Source organism: Psammomys obesus, unplaced genomic scaffold, assembly GCF_907164565.1.
Source record: "Psammomys obesus unplaced genomic scaffold, mPsaObe1.curated_primary_1811, whole genome shotgun sequence".
In the NCBI taxonomy this organism is placed as follows: Eukaryota; Metazoa; Chordata; class Mammalia; order Rodentia; family Muridae; genus Psammomys; species Psammomys obesus.
In genome coordinates, this window is record NW_026585626.1 from 1,897,192 (window position 1) to 1,919,629 (window position 22,438).

At 42.0% G+C, this 22,438-nt stretch overlaps 1 protein-coding gene across 1 annotated transcript in view; it reads right to left on the reverse strand.

The window, feature by feature from the left end:
* Opn5 (opsin 5) overlaps nt 1–22,438 on the reverse strand; it is a 55,098-nt gene that overhangs the window by 17,847 nt on the left and 14,813 nt on the right. Inside the window, exons 4-7 of the mRNA XM_055615380.1 lie at nt 18,066–18,236; nt 14,242–14,576; nt 5,484–5,725; nt 698–755 (exon numbers count right to left, since the gene is read on the reverse strand). Coding sequence (XP_055471355.1) covers nt 698–755; nt 5,484–5,725; nt 14,242–14,576; nt 18,066–18,236 — 806 coding nt within the window. The remainder of the gene's footprint in view (nt 1–697; nt 756–5,483; nt 5,726–14,241; nt 14,577–18,065; nt 18,237–22,438) is intronic.

Here is a 22,438-nt window from a genome sequence, read left to right on the forward strand (position 1 = left end):
TAGCTAGAACCTAATGAAAACCCAGGTGAATGAAACTGCCATTCATGGGAATTATTTTTATTCAAATTCAGAGTACAAGAAAACCATTTAGGGGTTTCAGACAAAGCTGATTTCCTTGAGGATGCCATCCTATCACTACCAGCATAGAATTTGACCTTCAGCCAGCATAGAAGAGAAGATCTGTGAGAATCTAGTGCCTTCCAAATAACCATGGCCCCACACTGTCCCACTGATCAGCTGCTTAAGTAAACCCCAGATACAGCATGCCAGGCCTACACTAAGAAATGATGAAGGAGATGATGATGATGATGATGATGATGATGATGATGATGATGATGATGTCAATGATAAAGGAGATCTCAGGGTGGTATATGTAAAATAATACCCTAATAAATAAAACTTGTAAACATTTTTCTTAATTTCTCAGGCAAATCCTGTTTGGCATGGGGATAGGTTTATCATTAAAAAAGGGAGAATATCAAGGACTTCCTTCCTAATATTCAGAAAATCCTGGCCTAGTTTCCATTTGCAATTTCCCAACAAACCCTGGCTTCAGGAAAAAGAGGGGGGGGGATATACAAAATATAAAAATATAATATAAAGACAAGAGTGAGGCTACGGTTGCATGTTAGGAAGAGTGGAGAGGCAAGCATGTGAATAAGTGTGTCCATGAGGGATGCTGTGTCCATCTTCATACCTCTTGATGGATCTCCAGCACAGCAGAAGACTTCCTGACTGCGGCTACAGTGTGCAGCCTGGAAATAAAAGGAGAGATATGAAAATGTGTATAGATAAATACACCCACGCACACACATATACTTTCACCTTAACTACCCCCACTGCTTGCTCGGCAGAGCCTAGATATGATCTAGATATATTGTGTACACCTATGAAGTTTTCAAAAAAGTCTTTTTCATATAAAGCGGTAGAAAAATAAATAAAAACAACTCATGAAAAAAAAGACTATGCACACAAGAATACATCTAAGAGAGAAAAAACTAATAATTTAGAATATTCAAAATGAAAAATATATATATCTTTTAGACAAAGTTTTCCACATACAGGTCTCTTCTTTGCAGCCCATTCCCTATGGTGTGAAAACTATAATACAACTGCGCTCACTCATATCTGGCAAAGCAGCTTGCAAATGAGGGCAGCCAGGAAGACTTAATGGCTCACAGCCATCCCAGAATTTGGGATGCTGTTTTCGGTTGGACCTCATCGTCTGCAGTATTAGAAATGTGAAATGCCTCCATCCTTTCTAGCACAGCCCTCTGAGTCTTTGGGTGTTGTTTTCTGCGCAGACATTTGAAGTCTACTTTTCCTGTCATCAGCCACAGGTGGCTTCATTCTCTGAGGCAGAGAACTGTAACTCTGCCCTCCCTTGCCAGTATTCTCTCATCTCGGCCTCTGCTTCACCACCTTCCAAAGGTTGCTCTGATGAGAATCTCCTGAGAGAGTGATTCAGTCAAAAGGCTGAAACTCAGGCCCAGTCTGGACCAATGAAAAGACAGTCTCTGCTGGTGGGGCTTTCACAGTTCCTGAGGAAACTCGACTACACAGCCATAAGGGGCTGTATCTAGACACCACAGTGAGGAGTGGTTCTCTCTGTTTGAAATTTTACGGTCTTTTTTGTTTGTTGACTGACTCACTACCCTCAGGGAGCATGGCTGTGGAAAGGGACGTTTCAGTTTTGCTTTTCTAGGACTGTTCAAGTTAACTCAAAATTTATTTTCACAAGCTCATATTCAAAAGTTTTCTTCTTCAAAGCAAATACATTTCAAAACCCAGAAACAGAAAGAGCAAAGATACCATGAGTTAATCCCATTTCAGGCCAGTGACTTGTTCTGAACTGGCTTTACATCTCCTCACCTCACTCTAGAAGCATTTAGTCTCTTAAAAACAACAAAGATAACTAGAAATTCACTTTATTCTCTTTATTTATAAGATAAACTCTGATGGCCACTTTCCACCCTTCTGTTCTCCTCTGGAGCAGACCATTCTAAAGGCTACAGCTCAAGACCACTACAAAATGGCTTCCCAGAAGACACTTCAGCCTGTGAAAGCCAAGACCTCCTCACTGCCTCAGTCTGATGCCAGACTCCCCAGAAGAAGCAAGAACTCCAGGGGGATACACTCGCCCTAGTCCCCTTCAGAAAAGCAGCCACTCTGCTTCATATAAATGTTTAATGAGAACGAGCGAACCAAGCTGTCTCTTGCTTGACTGAGTCTTCTAAAAGCTTGTGCCCCAAAGTCACTTTCTGTCCCTCTTTCCCTTGCTGACTGTTGAATATTTATGTGCTGCTCACACTTGTGAATAAATGTGCAAATCACAAAGCCAGACCGAGGCAGAATTCTGACGTAGGTGAAATGTGTTTCCAGCCATCCCTGCCACCTCCTCCCCCTTTTTAATAAAGAGTATCCATCCCTTTACTTTCTCCCAAAATTCTCTGTGAAAATTATTCTCTCTGCCTGCATCCCCCCCCCCAAAAAAAAGAGTCCACAGCTCATAATGCAAAGCATCCTAAAGAGATGCATGTTAAAATTTGGATTTAAACATTCCTTTCCAAAGAAAAGGCATGAGCCTTTAATAGTGTGAAAGCAGTTGTCACGCAGGTTTTTCCCATACATCCTTTTGTTCAGTTATTACAACTTCTTATCAGCACATCCTAACCTTAGGCTCTAAGCAACTAAAGTGCCTCTCAAAAGTTGGACTATTGGAAACTGCTATCTTAAACACAATCTCCCATCTCAAGTTGTAGATCTTGTCCCTTTGTCAGGGCAACAATGAAAATGTTGCTATTTCATTTGTAATTTTTTATTATTTTTTATTATTTTGTCATTTTTTTAATTTGATCACATACTCATAAGGTAAAAAAAAATCAAAGTTCAAGAGAGCTGTCTCTTGGTCAAATGGTCAAACGGTGTCAGAAGACAAAATCCCATGTCCTCCTGTTGATCTTTCTCTAATACGCCTTATTAAAGGAAAGAAGTTAGGCTCTAAGAGCAACAATCAATAAAAGGGACCTCATGGAACTGAAAAGCTTCTGTAAAGCAAAAGACACTGTCATCAGAACAAAACGACTGCCTACAGATTGGGAAAGAATTTTCACCAACCCTTTATCTGACAGAGGGCTAATATCCAGCATATATAAAGAACTAAAGAAGCAGAAAAGCAACAAACCAAGTAATCCAATTAAAAAATGGGGAACGGAGCTAAACAGAGAATTCTCGAAAGAGGAACATCGAATGGCAGAGAAACACTTAAAGAAATGCTCAACCTCGTTAGCCATCAGGGAAATGCAAATCAAAACAACCTTACACCCATCAGAATGGCCAAGATCAAAACCTCAAGTGACAACACATGCTGGAGAGGTTGTGGTGAAAGATGAACCCTTCTCCATTGCTGGTGGGAATGTAAACTGATACAACCACTTTGGAAGTCAATCTGGCGCTTTCTCAGACAATTAGGAGTAGTGCTACCTCAAGACCCCGCTATACCACTCCTAGGTATATACCCAAAATTTGCTCAAGTATACAACAAGGACATTTGTTCAACCATGTTTGTAGCAGCTTTATTTGTAATAACCAGAACTTGGAAGCAACCCCGATGTCCATCAACGGAGGAATGGGTACAGAAATTGTGGTATTTTTACACAATGGAATACTACTCAGCAATCAAAAAGGAGGAAATCATGAAATTTGCAGGCAAATGGTGGGATCTAGAAAAGATTATTCTGAGTGAAGTATCCCAGAAGGAGAAAGACAAACATGGTATATACTCACTTATATAGACCTACAAGATATGATAAACATAATGAAATCTACACACCTAAAGAAGATAATCAAGAAAGTGGACAAGGGCGAAGATGATCAATCCTCATTTAGAAAGACAAATGGGATGTGCATTGAACATATGACAGGAGTCTACCACAAAAGGCATCTGAAAGACTCTACCTAGCAGTGTTTCAAAGCAGACACTAAGACTCATAACCAAACCCTCGGCAGAGTGCAGGGAATCATATGAAAGAAGGGGAGTTAGTATGATATGGAAAGGATAGGAGCTCTACAAGGATCAAATATATCCTGGCACAGGGTCTTTTCTGAGACTGACACTCAACCAAGGACCATCTATGGATATAACCTAGAACTTCTGCTCGGATGTGGCCTGTGGTAGCTCAGGAACCAAGTAGTTTTCCAAAGTAAGGGGAACAAGGACTATTTCTAACAGGATCTCAAGGGCAGGCTCTTTGACCTCCCCCCCCCCAGGGGAGGAGCAGTCCTGTTAGGCCACAGAGAAGGACTTTGCAGCCAGCCCTGAAGATACCTGATAAAACAGGGTCAAATGAAAGGGGAGGAGATCCTCCCCTATCAGTGGACGTGGAAAGGGGCAGGGAAGAGAACAGGGAGGGAATGTGGGGTTGGGGAGGGAATGAGGGAGTGGGATACAGCTGGGACACAGAGTTAACAAAATGTAACTAAAAAGAAAAATAAAATTTAAATAGATAGATAGATAGATAGATAGATAGATAGATAGATAGATAGATAGATAGATAGATAGATAGATAAATAAAAGGAAAGAAGTTCTGGAAAGCACCTTGTCACCAAGTAATAATTAAAGGAGGTTGGAGCTCCTGAAGACTTCTCCACTTCCTTAGCCTAGACTTGAGATGCATTTTCCACATTTTACCCAAAGATGGGCTATGAATGGACACAGAAGACCTGCGTACCCTCACTATCCCAGCTCTTTTCTTTCTCTGAGTATTGGACCTTTAGGAAAAATAGTCATTGAGTCTCAAACTCTTGTACACTGTGTAGCAGAAACAGTATAGATGGGGGGAAAAAAAGCTAATATTTAAGCGATAACTCCTACCTTACTGCCTTTGGGCTACATAAAGATGGGTACCTTCCCTGTCTTAACCTTGCTTGAACCTGTTTCTTCATCTACCAAGAGAGCATCTATCTCTCAGAACATAATTAAAAGAAACTGACAGAGAAAGCAAACAAAGGGGAATGGCTCATTGGCCCTTCTGCCTCACTTCTGCCCAAGTCCTTTGGTTTTTAGCCAAGAGTTCTGATGGCCCAAGCAACAGTGGCAAATAATTCTTTCACAAGAATTGACTGTTGGATCAATGCCACATAGAACAGTGCTCTTGGGCTGATATGGATTTAATCCCCCAAAAGGAAGTTTACAGCCACTGATACATAGTGATTTCTCCAAGACTCACAGCATGGCATCCTGGTTGCTCTAGGATCAAAAATAAAATGCCTGATCCTGATATCCAGCTGTCATCATATCTGTACATATATGATGAGTTGGTTTCAAGAATTTTGACGGACAGAGAATAAAATCCTCCCAACTTAGCCCCTTAGAAACTTAGCTCCAGCACAAGGGTCGGCTTAAACCAACACAGCATTTTTTTTTTCAACACAGCATTTTAAGACAAAGAAAATATAATTCATCTCTAGCTTCTGAGTTTTACCTAAAGTCTTCCAAAGACTTCTTCTTTGTTGCTCTCAAACCAGCAGGCTGGCAACAGGCGAATCTGTAATCAATGACCTGGTAGATGATTGGATTGTACATCGCTGCAGACTTTGCAAGGAGGGTGGGTACCACAGAGAGCTGGATGGGAATGGAGTCTGGCCTTCCAAAAGCTGACCACACGGAGACCACGGCGTAAGGAATCCAGGCAATCAGGAAACCGGCACAAATCAGCATCGCCACCTGACAAGGGAAAAGTAGCAGACAGCAGGATCAAGAGAATTTGTGAGCAATCCAGAGTGAGTGACAGGTGTAAAGGAGGGGCAAGTCCTTCATCAAAAAGCCCCCTTTTGACCACAGCCATTGCTTTCTCATGGACTTCTGAGAAGTTAGTGAAAGTCTTGATGCCATTTACCACATCCTCTCCATGTTCCACTTTAAAAAAACAAAACAAAACAAAACACAACCCTGTAACAGCTGTCAGATTTTGCCTACATTTGGGGCAAAAGATCATAATAAAATGATGCCAGTTTGCCTGAGCTTGCCAGAGTTCTCAACCCACATTCACTTAAAAACCTGACAGAAAATAAGTTCATCTTGAGGAAATCTTAAATCATCCCCATTTGCCTCAGGAAACGGAGAAGTGTTGCCCTGGTTTGAAATTCTAATGTGCACTTTCTTCAGAGATTTTTATTAAATGCTATTTCTTCTGGCCCAAGTATTTCACAAGTTTGAGGCTCAGATCACAGAAACTTCCCAAACTTCCCAAAGAAAAGATTTGCGAGGCTTCAGGCAAAGGAATATGGAAGGAGACTTTTCTGCCTCAAAGTTAATCCCTTAATTTTCAGACCACAGAATAACTAAAAATACAATGTAACACAGCCCTGCGTGTTTTTATCATTCCCCAACTCAGCCCCTGTAATGGAGTAACACTAACCAGAACTGCTGATCTGGACAAGTTCTCTCAGTTCAGGTCAACAGTTTCAGCAAATGCTTTTGGGAAGACACTAAACTGAGTGCTACTGGGTGTCCCAGAATGCCCCTGTTCCTGAGCTGTCTCCCTCTAGAGTACAAATACTAGCAGAACACAGCAGAATATGGTTTGCCTGCCAGCTCAGAAGAGAACAGGTTTTGTTTCTTATAGGAATACATACGAGCTTCATGGAGAATGTTGCGTAGACCCTGCACTTGGGCAAGTTGAAATAATAGCAGTCAGAGAAGCAGTGGGAAAGCTTTCCGTGAATGAATTGGAATTTGTACAGAAGCAACTGAGGGAGTCATCCAGATGTGGGAAAGCTGCATGGGGAGAGGAGTCCAGAAGGTAGGAAAATACTCACCTGCTCAGGGTTTTGTGAAACGTATTACTGAGCTTTTCATAGCTCTACTTGCTCTGCGGCTCTCTGAGGTTTATGAATGGAAACATGGAAGATTAATCCACAGGAAGAAATTCCCTGGGAGAAAACAGCAGCTAGAAAGACCTATCCCTTCATCCAACAAGCAGTATTGAGAAGCTGTGTTTTGTGTAGGGGACACAGAGAGGAAAAGCAGACTCATCCCTGCCCACTTAGAATTTCCACTCATAAAGATTTGTTTAGACAAAAAGTAAGAGTTTCAATGAGAGTACTAACACTAGAAAATGAAGTTCAGGATCGGATTTATATTTTTTAATTTTTTATTAATTACACTTTATTCATTTTGTATCCCCCCATAAGCCCCTCCCTCCTCCCCTCCCAATCCTACCCTCCCTCCCCTTTCTGCATGCATGCCACTCCCCAAGTCCACTGATAGGGGAGGTCCTCCTCTCCTTCCTTCTGATCTTAGTCTATCAGATCTCATCAAAAGTGGCTGCATTGTCCTCTACTGTGGCCTGGTAAGGCTGCTCCCCCCTCAGGGGGAGGTGATCAACGAGCAGGCCAATCAGATTATGTCAGAGGCAGTCCCTCTTCCCATTACTATGTAACCCACTTGGACACTGAACTGCCATGGGCTACATCTGTGCAGGGGTTCTAGGTTATCTCCACAAATAGCCCTTGGTTAGAGTATGAGTCTTTGGGAAGTTCCCTGTGTTCAAATTATCTTGTTCTGTTGCTCTTTTTGTGGAGTTCCCGTCCCCTCCAGCTCTTACTATTTCCCACTTCTTACATAAAATTCCATTTATATTTTAAGTGAGCTGTTTCTGGCCCTACGTGAAAGAGAGAATTACTAAGTTGTAAGTGTCCTTTCACTGCTATTCTTCCACTAAGACTAAACAATAAAGCTACATTTAAATCAATACTCTGAGTACGCTTTCTCTTTTGTTTGTTTGCATTTATGTTAATCCTCTTGGTGTACCTCCAACTTTAGAATTCCCAACATCTTCCCAACTCCTGGTTTTAAGAAGTTCACATAATAGGAGGCACTTGACTCAGATCTGACCAGTCGGAGCACTAAAATCCCCTGACTACAGAAACAGGAATGAGGAGTTTAATCTCATTTGCCATGGATATTTAGTGATCTTCACTTTTGATTCCAAGTCTCCCCAGATCTTGGGAAAATGTAGGAACACTGCAACAAAGGTCTCCTTGCAAGGGCTAGAGAGATGGCTCTGTGGTTAAGAGCACTGACTGCCCTTCCAGAGGACTCTGGTTCAATTCCCAGCACCTACATGGCAGCTCACAACTGTAACTACTGTTCTAGCGGATCTGAAACCTTCACACAGACATACACATAGTCAAAACACCAATGTAATAAAATAAAATAATTATTAAAAATAAAGCTCTTTCATCAAAGGTCTCCTTGCTTCATCCTCCCATCATGTAACTTAAAAAGACAGCAGCCACTCCTGATAAAATGATCGTGACAATCTATGAAGAGGATCAGTGACAAGGAGCGAGACCCAACGGGCTGCATAAACATGGTGAAATATTTATAGATGCTCTTTTGATTTAGTGGCACAAGCTGTATGTTATCTTTCTGACAATAATGCTATGTGTGTGTCTCTGTGTGAGTGCACACATATGAATGTGCGTTTACATATGAATTCGTAGGGGCATAAATCATTCAGCCCTGGGAGAGATCCAAAACTTATCTGTGACCTAAAGAGCAACATGGATGTGGGATGTGTTGTCATGGAAACCTACCTTCGTGAGATATGTAAGAATGATGTTTAAGGTAGAATTTAGTGATAGGATACTTGTTTAGCATGTTTTTCATCCCCAGAAACACAGGCATACACACAGCTTGGAAAATATGTTTCCAAATCTGAGGCCACAGAAGTTCCCTCAAAATTTCAAGGCTCAGGAGGCTGAAGAGAGCATTCTGCCCTTTCAGAGGACCCACATTCAGTATGCAGCTCTTGTAAACACTTGAAACTCCAGCTCCAGAGAATCCAGTGCCTTTTCTGTCCACAGGGGTACCAGTACTCACCTGCACATTTTCACACACAGATATACACACACACATACACATGACTAGAAATAAATTAAATCTTAAAAGAAAGAATCTCAATGGTCATCTTAAAAACTAATGGCAGGCAAGAAAAACCTCAGTAAATCTCAGTTTGTTCTGCTTTTCAGACAATGTACATCCCCAAGAGATGAATCAAATTATCCCAGAACTCCTGCTCTAGGGTCCTGCAACCATGCTTCCACACTGTCAGTTAAAAGTTCTCTTCTGTTCCTAGTCTGTGAGGTCTCATCAGGAGTGGGAGCATTGTCTTCCTCTGTGATCTGGTAAGGCTGCTCCCCCCTCAGGAGGAGGTGATCAAAGAGCAGGCCAATCAGATTATGTCAGAGACCGTTCCTGTTCCCATTACTATGGAGGCCACTTGGACACTGAACTGCCATGGGCTACCTCTGTGCAGGGGTTCTAGGTTATCTCCATGAATAGTCTTGGTTGGAGTATGAGTCCCAGGAAAGACCTCTGTGCTCAGATATTTTGGTTCTGTTGCTCTCCTTGTGGGGCTTCTGTCCTCTCTAGGTCTTACTATTTCCCACTTCTTTCATAAGATTCCCTGCAATCTTCCCAAAGGTTGGCCATAAGTCTTAGCATCTGCTTTGATAGTCTACAGGGCAGAGCCTTTCAGAGAAGGAAGGAAAAGAAGACCTCCCCTACCAGTGGACTTGGGGAGGGGCATGCGTGGAGAAAGAGGAAGTAAGGAGGGATTGGGAGGGGAGGAAGGAGGGAACTACAGGATATATATTTATATCCTGTATATATATTTACTATATACAAAGTAAATAAAGTATAATTAATAAAAAAAAATTTTAAAGTTCTCTTCTGTGATCAACACATTGCAACTAAACCCAAGCCACTCTCTCTCCCTCTGAACTTGCTTTTCCATCATTCCACAAAAGCTTACCCAGGAGTCCCTTCTGTTTGGATTAATGTGATTTTGTTTGCAAACAGCAGACACTTCAAAGTGCACAGTGAGGCCTTTTTCCTCCTAAATTTCCAAATAAACACTAACGACACAAGTAAAGCCTTTGTTAGCAGCTGTGTAAAGACTTTACATAGTTCCTATCTTTGATTCTAGGGTGAGTCATAGGATGGTTTTATGCCATCTCAAAATCCATTTTCTGCACTGCCGCCAAAGTCATTGACAGAAAGAAAAAAAAAAATACATTATCAAAAAGCCCGTAATATGCTCTACTTCTACGAGAATGTGCAATGAAAACGAGAAAGATTAACAACGTTTGTGCTGTTTCCCTTTCTTAAAAGACAGAGCACTGGATCTGCTGTGGTTTTTAAAACACAGCAGACTGAGGACTGCGGGTGGAGCTCCAGAACAAACCGCAATAGGCAGAAATCAAGTCCAGCATGGAAAGAAGGGGTAAGGATGAGATCTGCTGTAAACGGTGCGAAGCGACAGTGCCGAGATGTGGGCGCAAAGTCAAAACGAGGCCCAGCCATTTCCTTTGACCTCCTTTTAAATTATGTCGCCCAAAACATCAATCATTTAAATAATAAAACAGGACTGGTGAGATAGCTCCCAGAGTAAGGGTGCTCGTCACTAAGCCTGACCAGGGACCAGCTCTTGCAAGCTGTCTTTTGACATCCATGAATGCAATGTGACAAACACGCATGTGACACACATGCACAGACACCAATTAATAAATGAATTAGTCAATTAACGCTTAAGCCATTCTAATGTATTTGCCACACACTTTCTAAAACCTTTGTGACATTGTTTTTCCAGAGCTTGGACTGGGCTTAAACTTTTCATCAGCTCATTCCTCATTTTGCCCAGTTCATTCTCATTTCACTTTACCAACATTTACTTCCCAGATATCCTTAAGCCAGTGCTTACAGAGGCCCCGGCTCAGCATCCTTCTCAGGTTGTGTTTTTTTGTTTTGTTTTGTTTTGTTTTTTTTGTGACTCCATTCCCATCACTGTTTCTCCCAACACTGTATCTCAGTTCACTGACAAAGCACTAAACCCTCCAGTTCCTAAATTAGACAGTTTTGTGGGAGGAAATTCACAGAATTCATGTTTAGCTTGTACAAAAGAATCACACATCTGCAGCTCTGACCATTTTAAATAAGTTTTGCTGCAGAACACCCGAGGATGTCAGTATTCCCCAGCTCTGGCTCAAGTTGACAATAAGTATTCCAAAGTAATGTAGCCCACATCTGCTCAGTTCCAGTGAACTATTTAAGACAGTCATCAGACAATGTGGCTGAGCTTAAATATTTGAAATTATACATAACCCTGATTCACCAGAGCAAGCGAGGGAGGGAGGTCCTACCCTCTCAGTGTGAGTGACAAGGTGGAAGGACAAGAAGAGTGTTCGGCTATGACGTACTGTGTCTCTCTATGGTCTCAGTCCTACTTTAGCCCCCAGTGACTTGAAGAAGAACCAGCAACCGTGCTGTGCTCTTCACAGACGTTTCAGAAAAGGAGTCCGGTTCCCCCCACCAAGCCCCTTTGCCCAGATCTGAGTCAGCGTCAGCTGCACGCTACATTGAATGATGAAATAGATGGGAGGAGACCATGGGGTTGATGTAAAAGGAAAAGCCAAGGGCCGAGGAGGTGGCATGAACCTTCCCTCAATAGCAAGCGTGAATTACATCATGAAACAAACTACAGTAACTGGATTCAGTGGCTGGAGTGAGACCAGTGCACCAAGTGGCGGGGGTTGTAAGGGGTCCTGCCCACTGCAGGAGAGTGTGGAACTGGCCTAAGCATGGGCTGAAAAGACCCAGGTATGTTACCACAGATCTACTTAGCAAGCAGATAGAGCTGCCCAACAGCCAATGAAAATACGCTTGAAAGACAATAACGCCATTTCTGGGACAGCTGCCTTACAGGTAAGGGTATACCTGTCTCTGAGCGATACTAGCAAAATGCAGAAAAGTAAAAAGCCAGCATGTGTGCACACCAGAAATCCTAGCACCCAGGAGGCAGAGGTAGGGGGATGGCCATGAGTTCAAGGCCAATATTGGTTTCAGAGTGAGTTCCGGGCCAGCTTGTAATATGTAGTACGGTCTTTAAAAAAAGAAAAGCGAAAAGAAGAGGAAAAGGGGAGAAGGAAGAGAAAGGGAGAAAAGGAGAAAATTAGTGGGGAGATGAGGAACATCTCCTGCTGCTACGGCTTCTGTGTTCCTCAATTCCCTCACACATCTACAGAGACAAGAGTGACAACGCGATGTTATATGCTCCCAGGCTGCCTTCTATGGGTTTAATTCGTTCAACAGCCTAAGCATGGCTGTTTGGAGTTCTTCTGTTTTACCCACAGAGTGACAACTAAGGTCAGCCGTCTCACAGCCTCTTCCATAAACTTGCAAAGAAACTTTCCTGCAGTCTTTGGTGCGCTTGGCATCTGTTAGCCCTGGCTACGATCCAAGCAGAAAATATGATCTCATGCTTAAAAAAAAAAAAAAAGATTTCCACACTTTCCAGTTGCAATTTTCTCAAACCTTAAAATACCACTACTCTAAAAACAAGCAAAAGCTGTGAATGGAAAAAAAAAAAAAAAAGGAGGCAAATTAGGTCATGTCAGCTTGCCCATCTGTTTGGGGGAGTTTAAGTCTGAACATGATATCCCGAGAAATGGCTTGACCTAATGAATGGGGGATATTTTCTAAGTGTCTGTCTGTTCGACAGAGTAAGGGACCTGAGGGAGAGGTGTTCATTACAGGTGTGTCAAAGTCCTTAGGTGGGCCGACCTTGCTTAGAGTGAAACAAAGAGCTACAGGGACCAGCTAATAGTGCTTTTGTCAAGCTACCACAACAGGCCTTTAAACAATCCGACTTGTATAACCATGTTAGCAGAGTCTCAGAGTTTTGATGTCAATGATGATGTCTCCTCCCACCTCTCTATCTCACAAAAATCTAAGGCCCTAAGCACTGAAATGGTTTCCCAGGGTGTGTGAGTCCAGAGTCTGGGCTGTAAGTAATAGCACTGATTTTGGCTGGGTACAGTAGAATTTATCAAAATATGTGCCTGAGGCACTAACTTGGAATTGAGACTAATGAAAAAATGAGACTCAAACAACAGCGATTGAATTGTTCTGATGTAGAACACACCAGCCTATCAAAGACACTGTCCCTGGATATGCTCTCACCTAAACCCTATACCTGTGTCCCAGCATGAAGGCAGAGAGTAAGCTGTCGAATTTTTCTGCATTTTTAATTTGAGTCATATAGCTCTCAGCCCTCTTCTTCCAAAATGACTGAAAATGTTGGAGATTTCTCAACAGAGGATTTCAAGCACTCACGACCAAAATCAATAATAAATGTTAACAGTGTACGTCCTCTCAGGGAGCTCGTGGCAAAACTGGAAATGACTACTCCTCTGAAATTCTTTTTTATTACTATATCTCTCTGGCCTAGTTTCCTTTGGCAAATGTATATTAAGCACTTAGCATGTTAGAAGCAATGTGTTGGGTTCTGGGGACACGAAGTGATGGAAAGACAAGGTGTCCCCGCAGGCCCTATTGACTGGTCGTAGAGAAGGACGTTGAAGATGCAATCACAGGAACGAGTCTGCACAGTCCTGGTGAGAGCTGATGGGCTAGGGTCAGAAGGAAGGGGGGAGGACCTCCCCTCTCAATGGACTGGGTAAGGGGCATGGGAGGAGAAGAGGGAGGGAGGATGGGATTGGAAAGAAACGAGGGAGGGGGCTACAGCTGGGATACAAAATGAATAAGTTGTAATAAATTTAAAAATAACAATAATAATAAATGTTTAATAAAACAAAAAAGGAAAAAGAAAGAATGAGTCTGCAATTGCAAATTAATTAAAAATTTGACAGTCCCCAGGAAGTAATCATGTTTTGGTGAAACATAAGAGGAAGACCTGAATTCCACCATTAAAAATGCTTCTCTGAGAAGTGACCTTTAAGCTCGACAAAGCTAAGGAGAGCAGAGAGGAAATAAATAATTAGTCTTAAAAAGAGCAAGCATTTCTGCTAACTGCCCTTAGCATCCACACAGGGAGTCCTCTGAAACTGATATCTCACTAACAGGTAACAATCAACAGGAAAACAATGAAACAAGTCACCTCAGGGAAACTGAGTTCATGAGTTCAGAGCCCGGTTTTGTGTTTTCTTTAAGGCTTCACAAGCAAAGGGAAAGAGTGAAGCGAACCAAGTGTCTCACAAAAACAGATTCTCAAGCAAGAGGTCAAAGGACTACTTCACAGTTATCAATCTTAATCTTGTATTCAATGGAGTCATCTTGCCTACCACCTAGCAAGTGGTTTTTTCTGGTCCCTATCCCTTCCTCCCTCTGACATTTATAGTGTTCAGGAAACACACCTATGAAGGGACTGCAGTTACCTTGGTCAGTTTCACCTCAAGCACGTGGCTGCTATGGATCCGGCTGTCGAAATGAGCTACCTCTTTGGAAGAGGACTTCACCTTGGCAATGATCTTCGCATATGAGAAAACAATCACAGCCGTTGGCAGCAGGAGGCAGAAGAAGAGGATGCTCAGGATGAACACCTGACCCCCACCTGAAGCCTGGGCCAGCCACCAGTCCAGGGTGCACGAGGTTCCGAAGGGCTCGGGTGCATAGTCCCCCAAGCCCACCAAGGGCATGGTGGTCCAGAAGGAAGCATAAGCCCAGATGACTGCCAGGCAGATGTAGGCATGCTTTCTCTTCAGCCAGACCCCTGGAGGTGAAAGAAATGAAGCATTACCCGCATGTAACCTGCCCTGTACCCTAGTACCTCCCCTGGACATATCAAATTCCATCTCCAAAGATTTACTCCACTGAATTCTGGGAGACGGAGACGTGGACAGATAATTGGAGCCTGGGGGAGAGCGAAGTCAAGGCAGGGAAAGTTCCAGAGCTGGAGCCTTTGTCCAGGAGGATGCAATTTGAAGAGAATTCACAAGGAAAGTTTTCTCTAGGCACCTAGGAGCTTTGGGAGGGAGAAGTGACACGGGGTGGAAAAGCAGACAGCAAAGAGAGGAAAGGACACTGAAGACGATGGAGGAGCTTGGGAAAACATCTCAAGAGTACGTTAGCGGGTGGTCCAAGAATTGAAAGGAGAATCCTTCTCAGAAGATGAGAAATCCCAAAGGATTTGGTTGTGTCTTTAAAAAACGCCCTTATTCCTAAAGGTTTTTGTGTGTCTATGTCCCTTCCTCACCTACGAATTTGTTGAGGGGGGTTGGTGACTCCTGATCCTGACCCTGTGTTGTGATGCTTTGCTGGGTGATTGTGCTTAGAAATGCAGGCAAATTTTTGAATCTTTGTTATTCATGGGACAGTAGAGAATACATAGGCATGGTGGGAGAGCAGCAGACATCCTGATTAGGTTGTCACACATGCTGTGAAAGTCATTCTGAAAAAATTAAAAAGTCTTCAAGAAGATGGAGTGGAGGAGAAAGAGCTCCGTGTTGCAACAGTAGTTTCTTAACCAAAAGAGAATTCCAAGAGAAAAAAAAAAAAAAAAAAAAAAAAAAACAAGACAATTTTGTGTTCATTTTCTTTTTAAAAATTAAATTGTAAAATGCTAGTCATAATTTCCCAAAGTTCAGCACAGTCACCAAAGCCAGTCTCTTTTGCAGCAGTCATCATGGAAATTTTCTCCTCGCCTCCCTTAATCATATTGCAGAAGGAGAGTCAAGAGAGTGGCTCCTTGCTGCTTCTGTTCTGATCAAGTGAGATTTAAGTCACTAAGACCACAGCACAGTTCTGAGTGCAGTGTGTGATTTCAGCCATGCTGTCTTTCTAACTGCTCAGCGTTCTCAACATTAAGAGAATGCTGTGGTGACACATTGCTTATGGGTTTGTTGTTAGCTAATTTGTTTGTTTGTTTTGAGACAAGGTCTCCAGCCCAATCTAGCCTCAGACTAACTATGTAGCTAAGGGTGACCTTGAACTTCTGATCTTTCTGCCTCCATCTCCCAAGAACTGGAATTACAGTGTCTCTCCCGTAGTTTAAGTGGTGCTGGGGCTGGAACACTGGGCCTGGTGCTTGCTAGGCAAACTCTCCCAACTGAGCTGTATCCCCAGTCTTTGCATAAAGATTTTGATGAAGTTTAAAATAATTAAATAATATCAACTTTCCAAACTACATACTTGGACATTGACATGAACATTTACTCGTGTGTGGAGTGTGTGGGTGTGTGTGAGCACGTGCGTGTGTAATCACTAAGAAGAAACAGAACAAATGGTTTCTATGCTCAGTCATCTCCATTTACTCAAATACATGGCACTGAACATCATGAAGTACAAAAAATTCCTCAAGACCAACCAGAGAAGGGTAGCGATCAGGTAGCCACAAAGATTCGTCAGCTCTTGGTTATCCATCATAACGCATCAGAGACTGGCAGAGATAATGACATATATTCATAAGGACGTGCATACGGATAAGCATTGAGAGTGAGGCTTACTTAGTGAGATGCTTTTATACTTACATTCCAGTATGGTGAAAGGCTGTCAAGTACAGGAGGGAGTAGATTAGTAGATGGGTTCTGTGGTGCTCCAGAAGTCAGAACTAGGACCAATGGGTGGAGGTTACTGGGAGGCAGTTTTGTCTCAATATAAGGAATAACATTGTAACAATGAGAGCAGACCAATCAGAGAATGGGCTGCCTTGAGCAAGAGTAAGCTCCCCATCACTGGTCACTGGAATTATTCAAGAGGCCGAAAGGTCATCTCTCCGGGATGACCGCTTATGACATTACATGGTGAGGGGGGTCTGTATGTCCCGAGTGACCTTTTAAATTCTAATATGCTAGAGAACGCTGTGTGGAGGGTCCAATAGTGAATCATGTCACATGATGAGCTATCACTGAGGGCCAAGCTTACAAGAAGCTAGGGGATATATGCATTTCTCCTACAGCATTCATGCCCTGCCGTGTTTCTGGGGGTAGATAGCATCCTTTCTTTAGTTGACATAAAGTTTAAAGTCAAGATGACATTTTAAAACAGATATCAAGGTTTAGTACTCCTCAAATATTCCCAGGGAGCTGAACTTCTTTTCATGTCTATGAAATGTATGGTTTTATTAAAAATCAGTTTGTTGTGCTTAAAAAAAAAATAGGATTACAGTAAGAATTAGACTCTGATGCCATCCAAACTGCATTAATTATATGGGTTTTGTTTTGTTTTTTGTTTGTTTGTTTGTTTGTTTGTTTTATCTTATTGGACCTTTTGACTCAGGCTGTTTCTCCTGGAAGTTTTAGATGTTTATGAAAACAGATGCAAATATTTAATGAGTGTTAAATCCTGAAGATATTTACAACTAAACCCCCTGCCCCTGCCCTCCCCACACATGGCCTCTTTCAGAGTCCGAGAACTATCATCTTTTTAGGCACCAAAGAAAACTTGCTTTGCCCTGTATGGCCATCCTCTACTCTATGGCCTCAGGCACTCTACCTAACAGACTGGCTGTCTAAACATCTTTACACAAAGGGAGTCACAACCAACTCCCTGGTTAGGGCTGATGCTCACTCTTAAAATTAAGTACCCCCAAATTTTCTCCTTCCGGTTCAATAAATTCTTGGAACCCCAAGAACCAAAAGTGCTAAAACTTTAATTGGTAGACTAGTCTAAACTTGAAAATAAAAGCTCTGAAAACTCCTTTACTGCTGCCTCACCAGTTCCCTGAGTGAGCTTCTAGTCTACCTACCAATACCACCAGAGACATGCAGAGCAGTGTTTCAATGTGTGTATCCTTTCGGGTAGGAGCATCTGCGAGGGTCTCTAAACCTGGAGAACACTCTGGAATTCCCCATCTCTGAAACCTTAGGGAGCCTGAGTCCTAAAGGAAAATCACAGATAGCTGTTCTTATGATGACAAAAACTCAGTAGGTCATCAGCTAAATATCCCAGACCTGATCTTGTTCATGCATCCTCTCTGTTCCTGTTTTTCACATGAGGAAATGTGTAGACCCTTCCAAACTTTATAACAAAACAATTAGACATTTAAAAGCTGTAAACGTGATTATAAAAGTGGTACTAAAGGAAACATACATCAACACAGGTCAAATCTGAACATATCATAGAACAAGATAGGCTATGAATAGAAGTTTTCTTGGTCACTGAAGTTACTAATAACCTTTATTTACTGTGTAAAATATGTACGTCTCTGACACTCAAACCAACTAACTTTCACTGTGAGGGAACAAGGACCCTTCCAACTTACCATAAGATAGATAGCAGATCTTGAGGTATCGGTCCAGGCTGACAGCAGTCATGGTAATAAGGCTTCCGCAGCCAAAGAAAAATCCGGCCCATCCGTACCAGCGACAGCCAAACCAGCCAAACACCCAGCGGTGGCAGAAGCACGAGATGATGGTAAACGGCTTGCCTACAACTAGAGCACCAAGTGGGCGTCAAAGGAAGTCCCTTGCTGCCACAGCCTCTCCATCCGCTCATTCAGACACATGTCAGGGCGTGAGTATGCACGCGTGAACACACGCACACACACTTCATTACACAGAATAGTAAAATTCTGACGGTTTATGTGGCCTACCACAACTAAACACAACAGTCTTGGTCAGAGGAATAAAGTCATCAAGGTCAGATGGAAGGGGAGGAGGTCCTCCCCTATCAGTGGACTTGGAAAGGGGCAGGGAGGAGGTGACAGAGGGAGGGTGGGATTGGGAGGGGATGAGGGAGCAGGATACAACTGGGATACAGAGTTAATAAACTGTAACTAATATTTAAAAAAAATAAAAATTTTTTAAAAAAATAAAAAAAAGTGATCAAGCTGGACCTGGCCTGAAAGATTCCTCCATGCTAGGTAGTTCTCAAAGTGCTTGAAGGTCTATGCAGGCTGCTGGGGGAGACTTGTCCTCAGGAACCCACTCGGCTGAAGGTGATGCGTTCCATAATAACATCATGAATCTACTTGTGCAAGGCTGAGTAATTCCATGACTGCTGTAGGAGCAACTGACTATTTTCTGACTGTACTTGAGACCTGCTCCAGAAGCTCACATATGGACTTGTGAACCCCATCAAAAGCTGAGGGCTTGGGAGGCCCTGGGCAATGTGAAAAAGCTATTACTGACGACCTGCTAAGGAGGTACAATGAGCCTTCTAAATAACTGTGTTTCTGTCCGCAGATTAATGACGCTTTCAGCTTTGGTCAGAGAAATGTCATTTTGCAAGTTAGCAGTCGTGAGTGCAGAGATTCACAGCTGACCAAAGTCCTGAGACTGAATGACTGTTGGATGTCAGGCTGCTCTCTCTCTCTCTCTCTCTCTCTCTCTCTCTCTCTCTCTCAGAAATGTGACCTTCAGCAGTGTACACTGGGAAGCTGCCCATATTCCTGTAAGCAAGCCTAAGGAAATTCACACACACACACACACACACACACACACACACCAAGCAAAAGTAAATAGTAGATAAAAGGCTATTGAGGAAGTGGTAGGCAATTAGTGAGAGAGATGAGCAAATGAGGCTAACAGAGGAGTGGAGATGATTTGAATATATTATGTACGTGTATGAAACTGTCATATTATCTTAAGATATGCTAATAAAACCATTCAAAAATACATTTCAGCTATTTTTAACATGGCAGTTACTTTTCTTTTCATAAACCAAGTTTGAAATTACCCTGAAAAGTTTTCATTCATCCCAATCACCAAAGAACTTCTTTAAACTAAGTATTACTTTGCTTACTAGTGTAACTGTCTCAAAGGGACTTGGCTTCAAAGAATACAAGAGATGCAATGACATCAATATGATCATTTTTAATATTTCATTAAAGTGGTTAATTTAAAAGATGGAAAAGATGGACAGTATGTTTGCACTAAGGCACTCGAGAGACATTTTCTCATAAAGCACAATATTTCCAAATTGGTTTTCCTCCTTGAGTGTCCAAGACTCCGTTGTTTTTCTCCCATCCAAAATTAAACATTCAAGATCGATTGTTCAACAAGTGTTCTGGGAACAAGGTTTTCTACCATACCCTTAAAACATCTACTTAACCACACCAAGCTTCTTGGCAGAATTATGTCTTGGCCTCCAAAAGAAACATACTTAACTAGTCAAACAATACCTTTGTAGTCTTTGATGGTAAACATTCAAAACATTCATAAATTTTCCATTCAGAAAATATTTTGTGCCCAAATGTATTGACTATAGATCCCTGCTGACGTTGTTACCAATTACTACACCGATTATGAAAAATGCTTCAACTAAATAGGAAGAAAAAAACTAAAATAAGACTCCTTTGTCTGCCCTGGTGACTCTTTTACTCCTAGTGGGTTGCCCTGTCCAGCCTCAGTGTGATGGCTTTGGCCTTGTCTTGTTGCATTTAATTTTGTCATGTTAGGTTGTTGTCTCTTGGAGGCCTGCTCTTTTCTGAAGGGTGATGGAGAGGGAGAGGATGAGAAAGAAGGGAGGTAGTGGGGAGCAGGGAGGAGTGGAAGGGGGGAAATTGTGATCAAAGTTTATCATATGAGAGAAGCTATTTCCCATTTAAAAAAAAAAGAAAATATCTTTTAGATCAATAAATGCTTCAATGAAATGAATTCTAAACTTTATGTATGCCATTCACTAGCTTTCCAAGTCTGCTGGTCCACTGCGCAGTCTCGTGGACAACAAATAATTAAGCTTTAAATTCATTTGATTCCTAGTTCTTGTGTTATTACAACATCTAAGACTTACAGAATACTGCTGAATAGACGTATCATAGCACATGTCCATTTACTGACTAATTTTAAAAGGAATGCTTGTTAATGGTTTCAGTTGATGCTGTTACTCAGTTGGTGGAGTGCTTGCCTGGTGTACACAGGATCCTGGTTCAATTCCCAGGGTACACATATTGCTGGCAGTAGCCTGTAACTATAGCACTCAGGGAGTAGACGCTGGAGGAGCAGTTCAAATCAAACTCTAGTGCATAGTGAGCTGGCTGTCCTCTGGGCTACGTGAGACCCTGACTCAAGACGTGAGCGAGAGAGAGACAGAGTTTTAAATCTTCTATTACTGAATGTGCTAAAAATTTTTGTTGCAATCAAAGACACTCCTTTGCCACACTAGTTCGTCACGAATTTTTTTTTTAACCAGAAATACCTATTACGTTTTAGTAAAGCTTTTCAGTGCACCTCTCATGAATTTTTCTGCACTGTTTATGAGCATTCTGTTGAATGCTCGTTGAATCTGTGAATACAATCACTCCTGCAGTGGTAGGGTGAACATGCCTTCTAACACCAGACGTAACTTCATACACCCCAAGTTAAGCCCTGAAAGGGGGGGACTTGGAAGAGGAAAGGGGAAGGTTATCTATGCTTAAAGTCGCATTTTGAGAAACCATAGGTATTTCATGCCATTAATTCAGAACAGGTAGATCAAAAGGTCACAGAAGTGTGTGTCTCACTCATCTCTCAATTTTGAATTTATTTAATTAATATTGAATTAATTTATTTGAATATATATATTTTTTTTTCCAGGGAGACAATAGCATTCAAGAACATGAAAAATGGGAGGAATCTTGGACCTGGAAGGAACTTTTCTAATACAACGATTTTCAAATGTTCCACCCTCGGGGAGTCCAGGAAGTTCCTCTGAAAGCATTCATTTTCTGTGTTTGTATACGCATGTGTGTACATTTATGTGTGTCTGTGTGTGCACCTGTATGCATGGCTCAATGTGTGTATATGTTTGCATGTACACCTGTCTGTGTGTGCATGTGTGCAAGGGTGCACAGCCTGTACATAACTCTCTGTGTGTGAGGAGAGACTGTCACGGAGAGCCCAACCGTATTCAGTCAAGAAAAATAGCATGTCTTATTTATGGCTATTTTATGACATCATTTGATATTTGAAATTGTTTAAGAACAGAAAAGAACTAATCAGGGAGCAAGGAAAACACTGGGAGCGGGTTGGGGTGAGGGGAAAGGGGAGAGGAGGGGAGGAAAGGAGGAAAGAGGACAGTCCTGTAAGAAAACTCATTACTTTGTATACTAATTCTGAATACTAACAAAAATTGTTTAGCAATCACTCTAAGCTCTTTCATTTTTAGACAAAAACCAGATTTTCACATTCTCTTGCAATTTTTTCCTTCTCTATTCATTCTTTATCTCACTTGTTCTGTTGAGCTCTATCTTATTCAAATACAAGACAAGCCATTTAGTAAGTATAAGGTTCAAACACAAGATAGCTATTAGTAAATGCAAGGTTTGATATGTTTACAACCAGACCCAAAGAGAAGAGAGAGGGCAAGACAGCATAATGAACAGGAATTGGTGAGGTGAAGAAAAATAGAGTACAGAGACAGAGACAGTTGTTTTACGTAAGGGAGTGATATTAAGGTAGAATGAGAATCAGTAGACCGAAAAGTCTTCTGGGCAGAAAAGACAGCAGACTCTGAAGCTTGAGGAGAAGCTCCTTGTGTGGAGGACACGGCAGTGGAAAAGATAAATGTAGCCTAGAGACCAAAACTAGTATTCGTCCTAGATCTCCATGCAGGATGGAGTCTTTGTTTGGGTTTTTCCGTTTTGTTTTGTTGGTAGGTTTGTTTGCTCTGTGTGTGTGTGTGTGTGTGTGTGTGTGTGTGTGTGTGTGTGTGTGT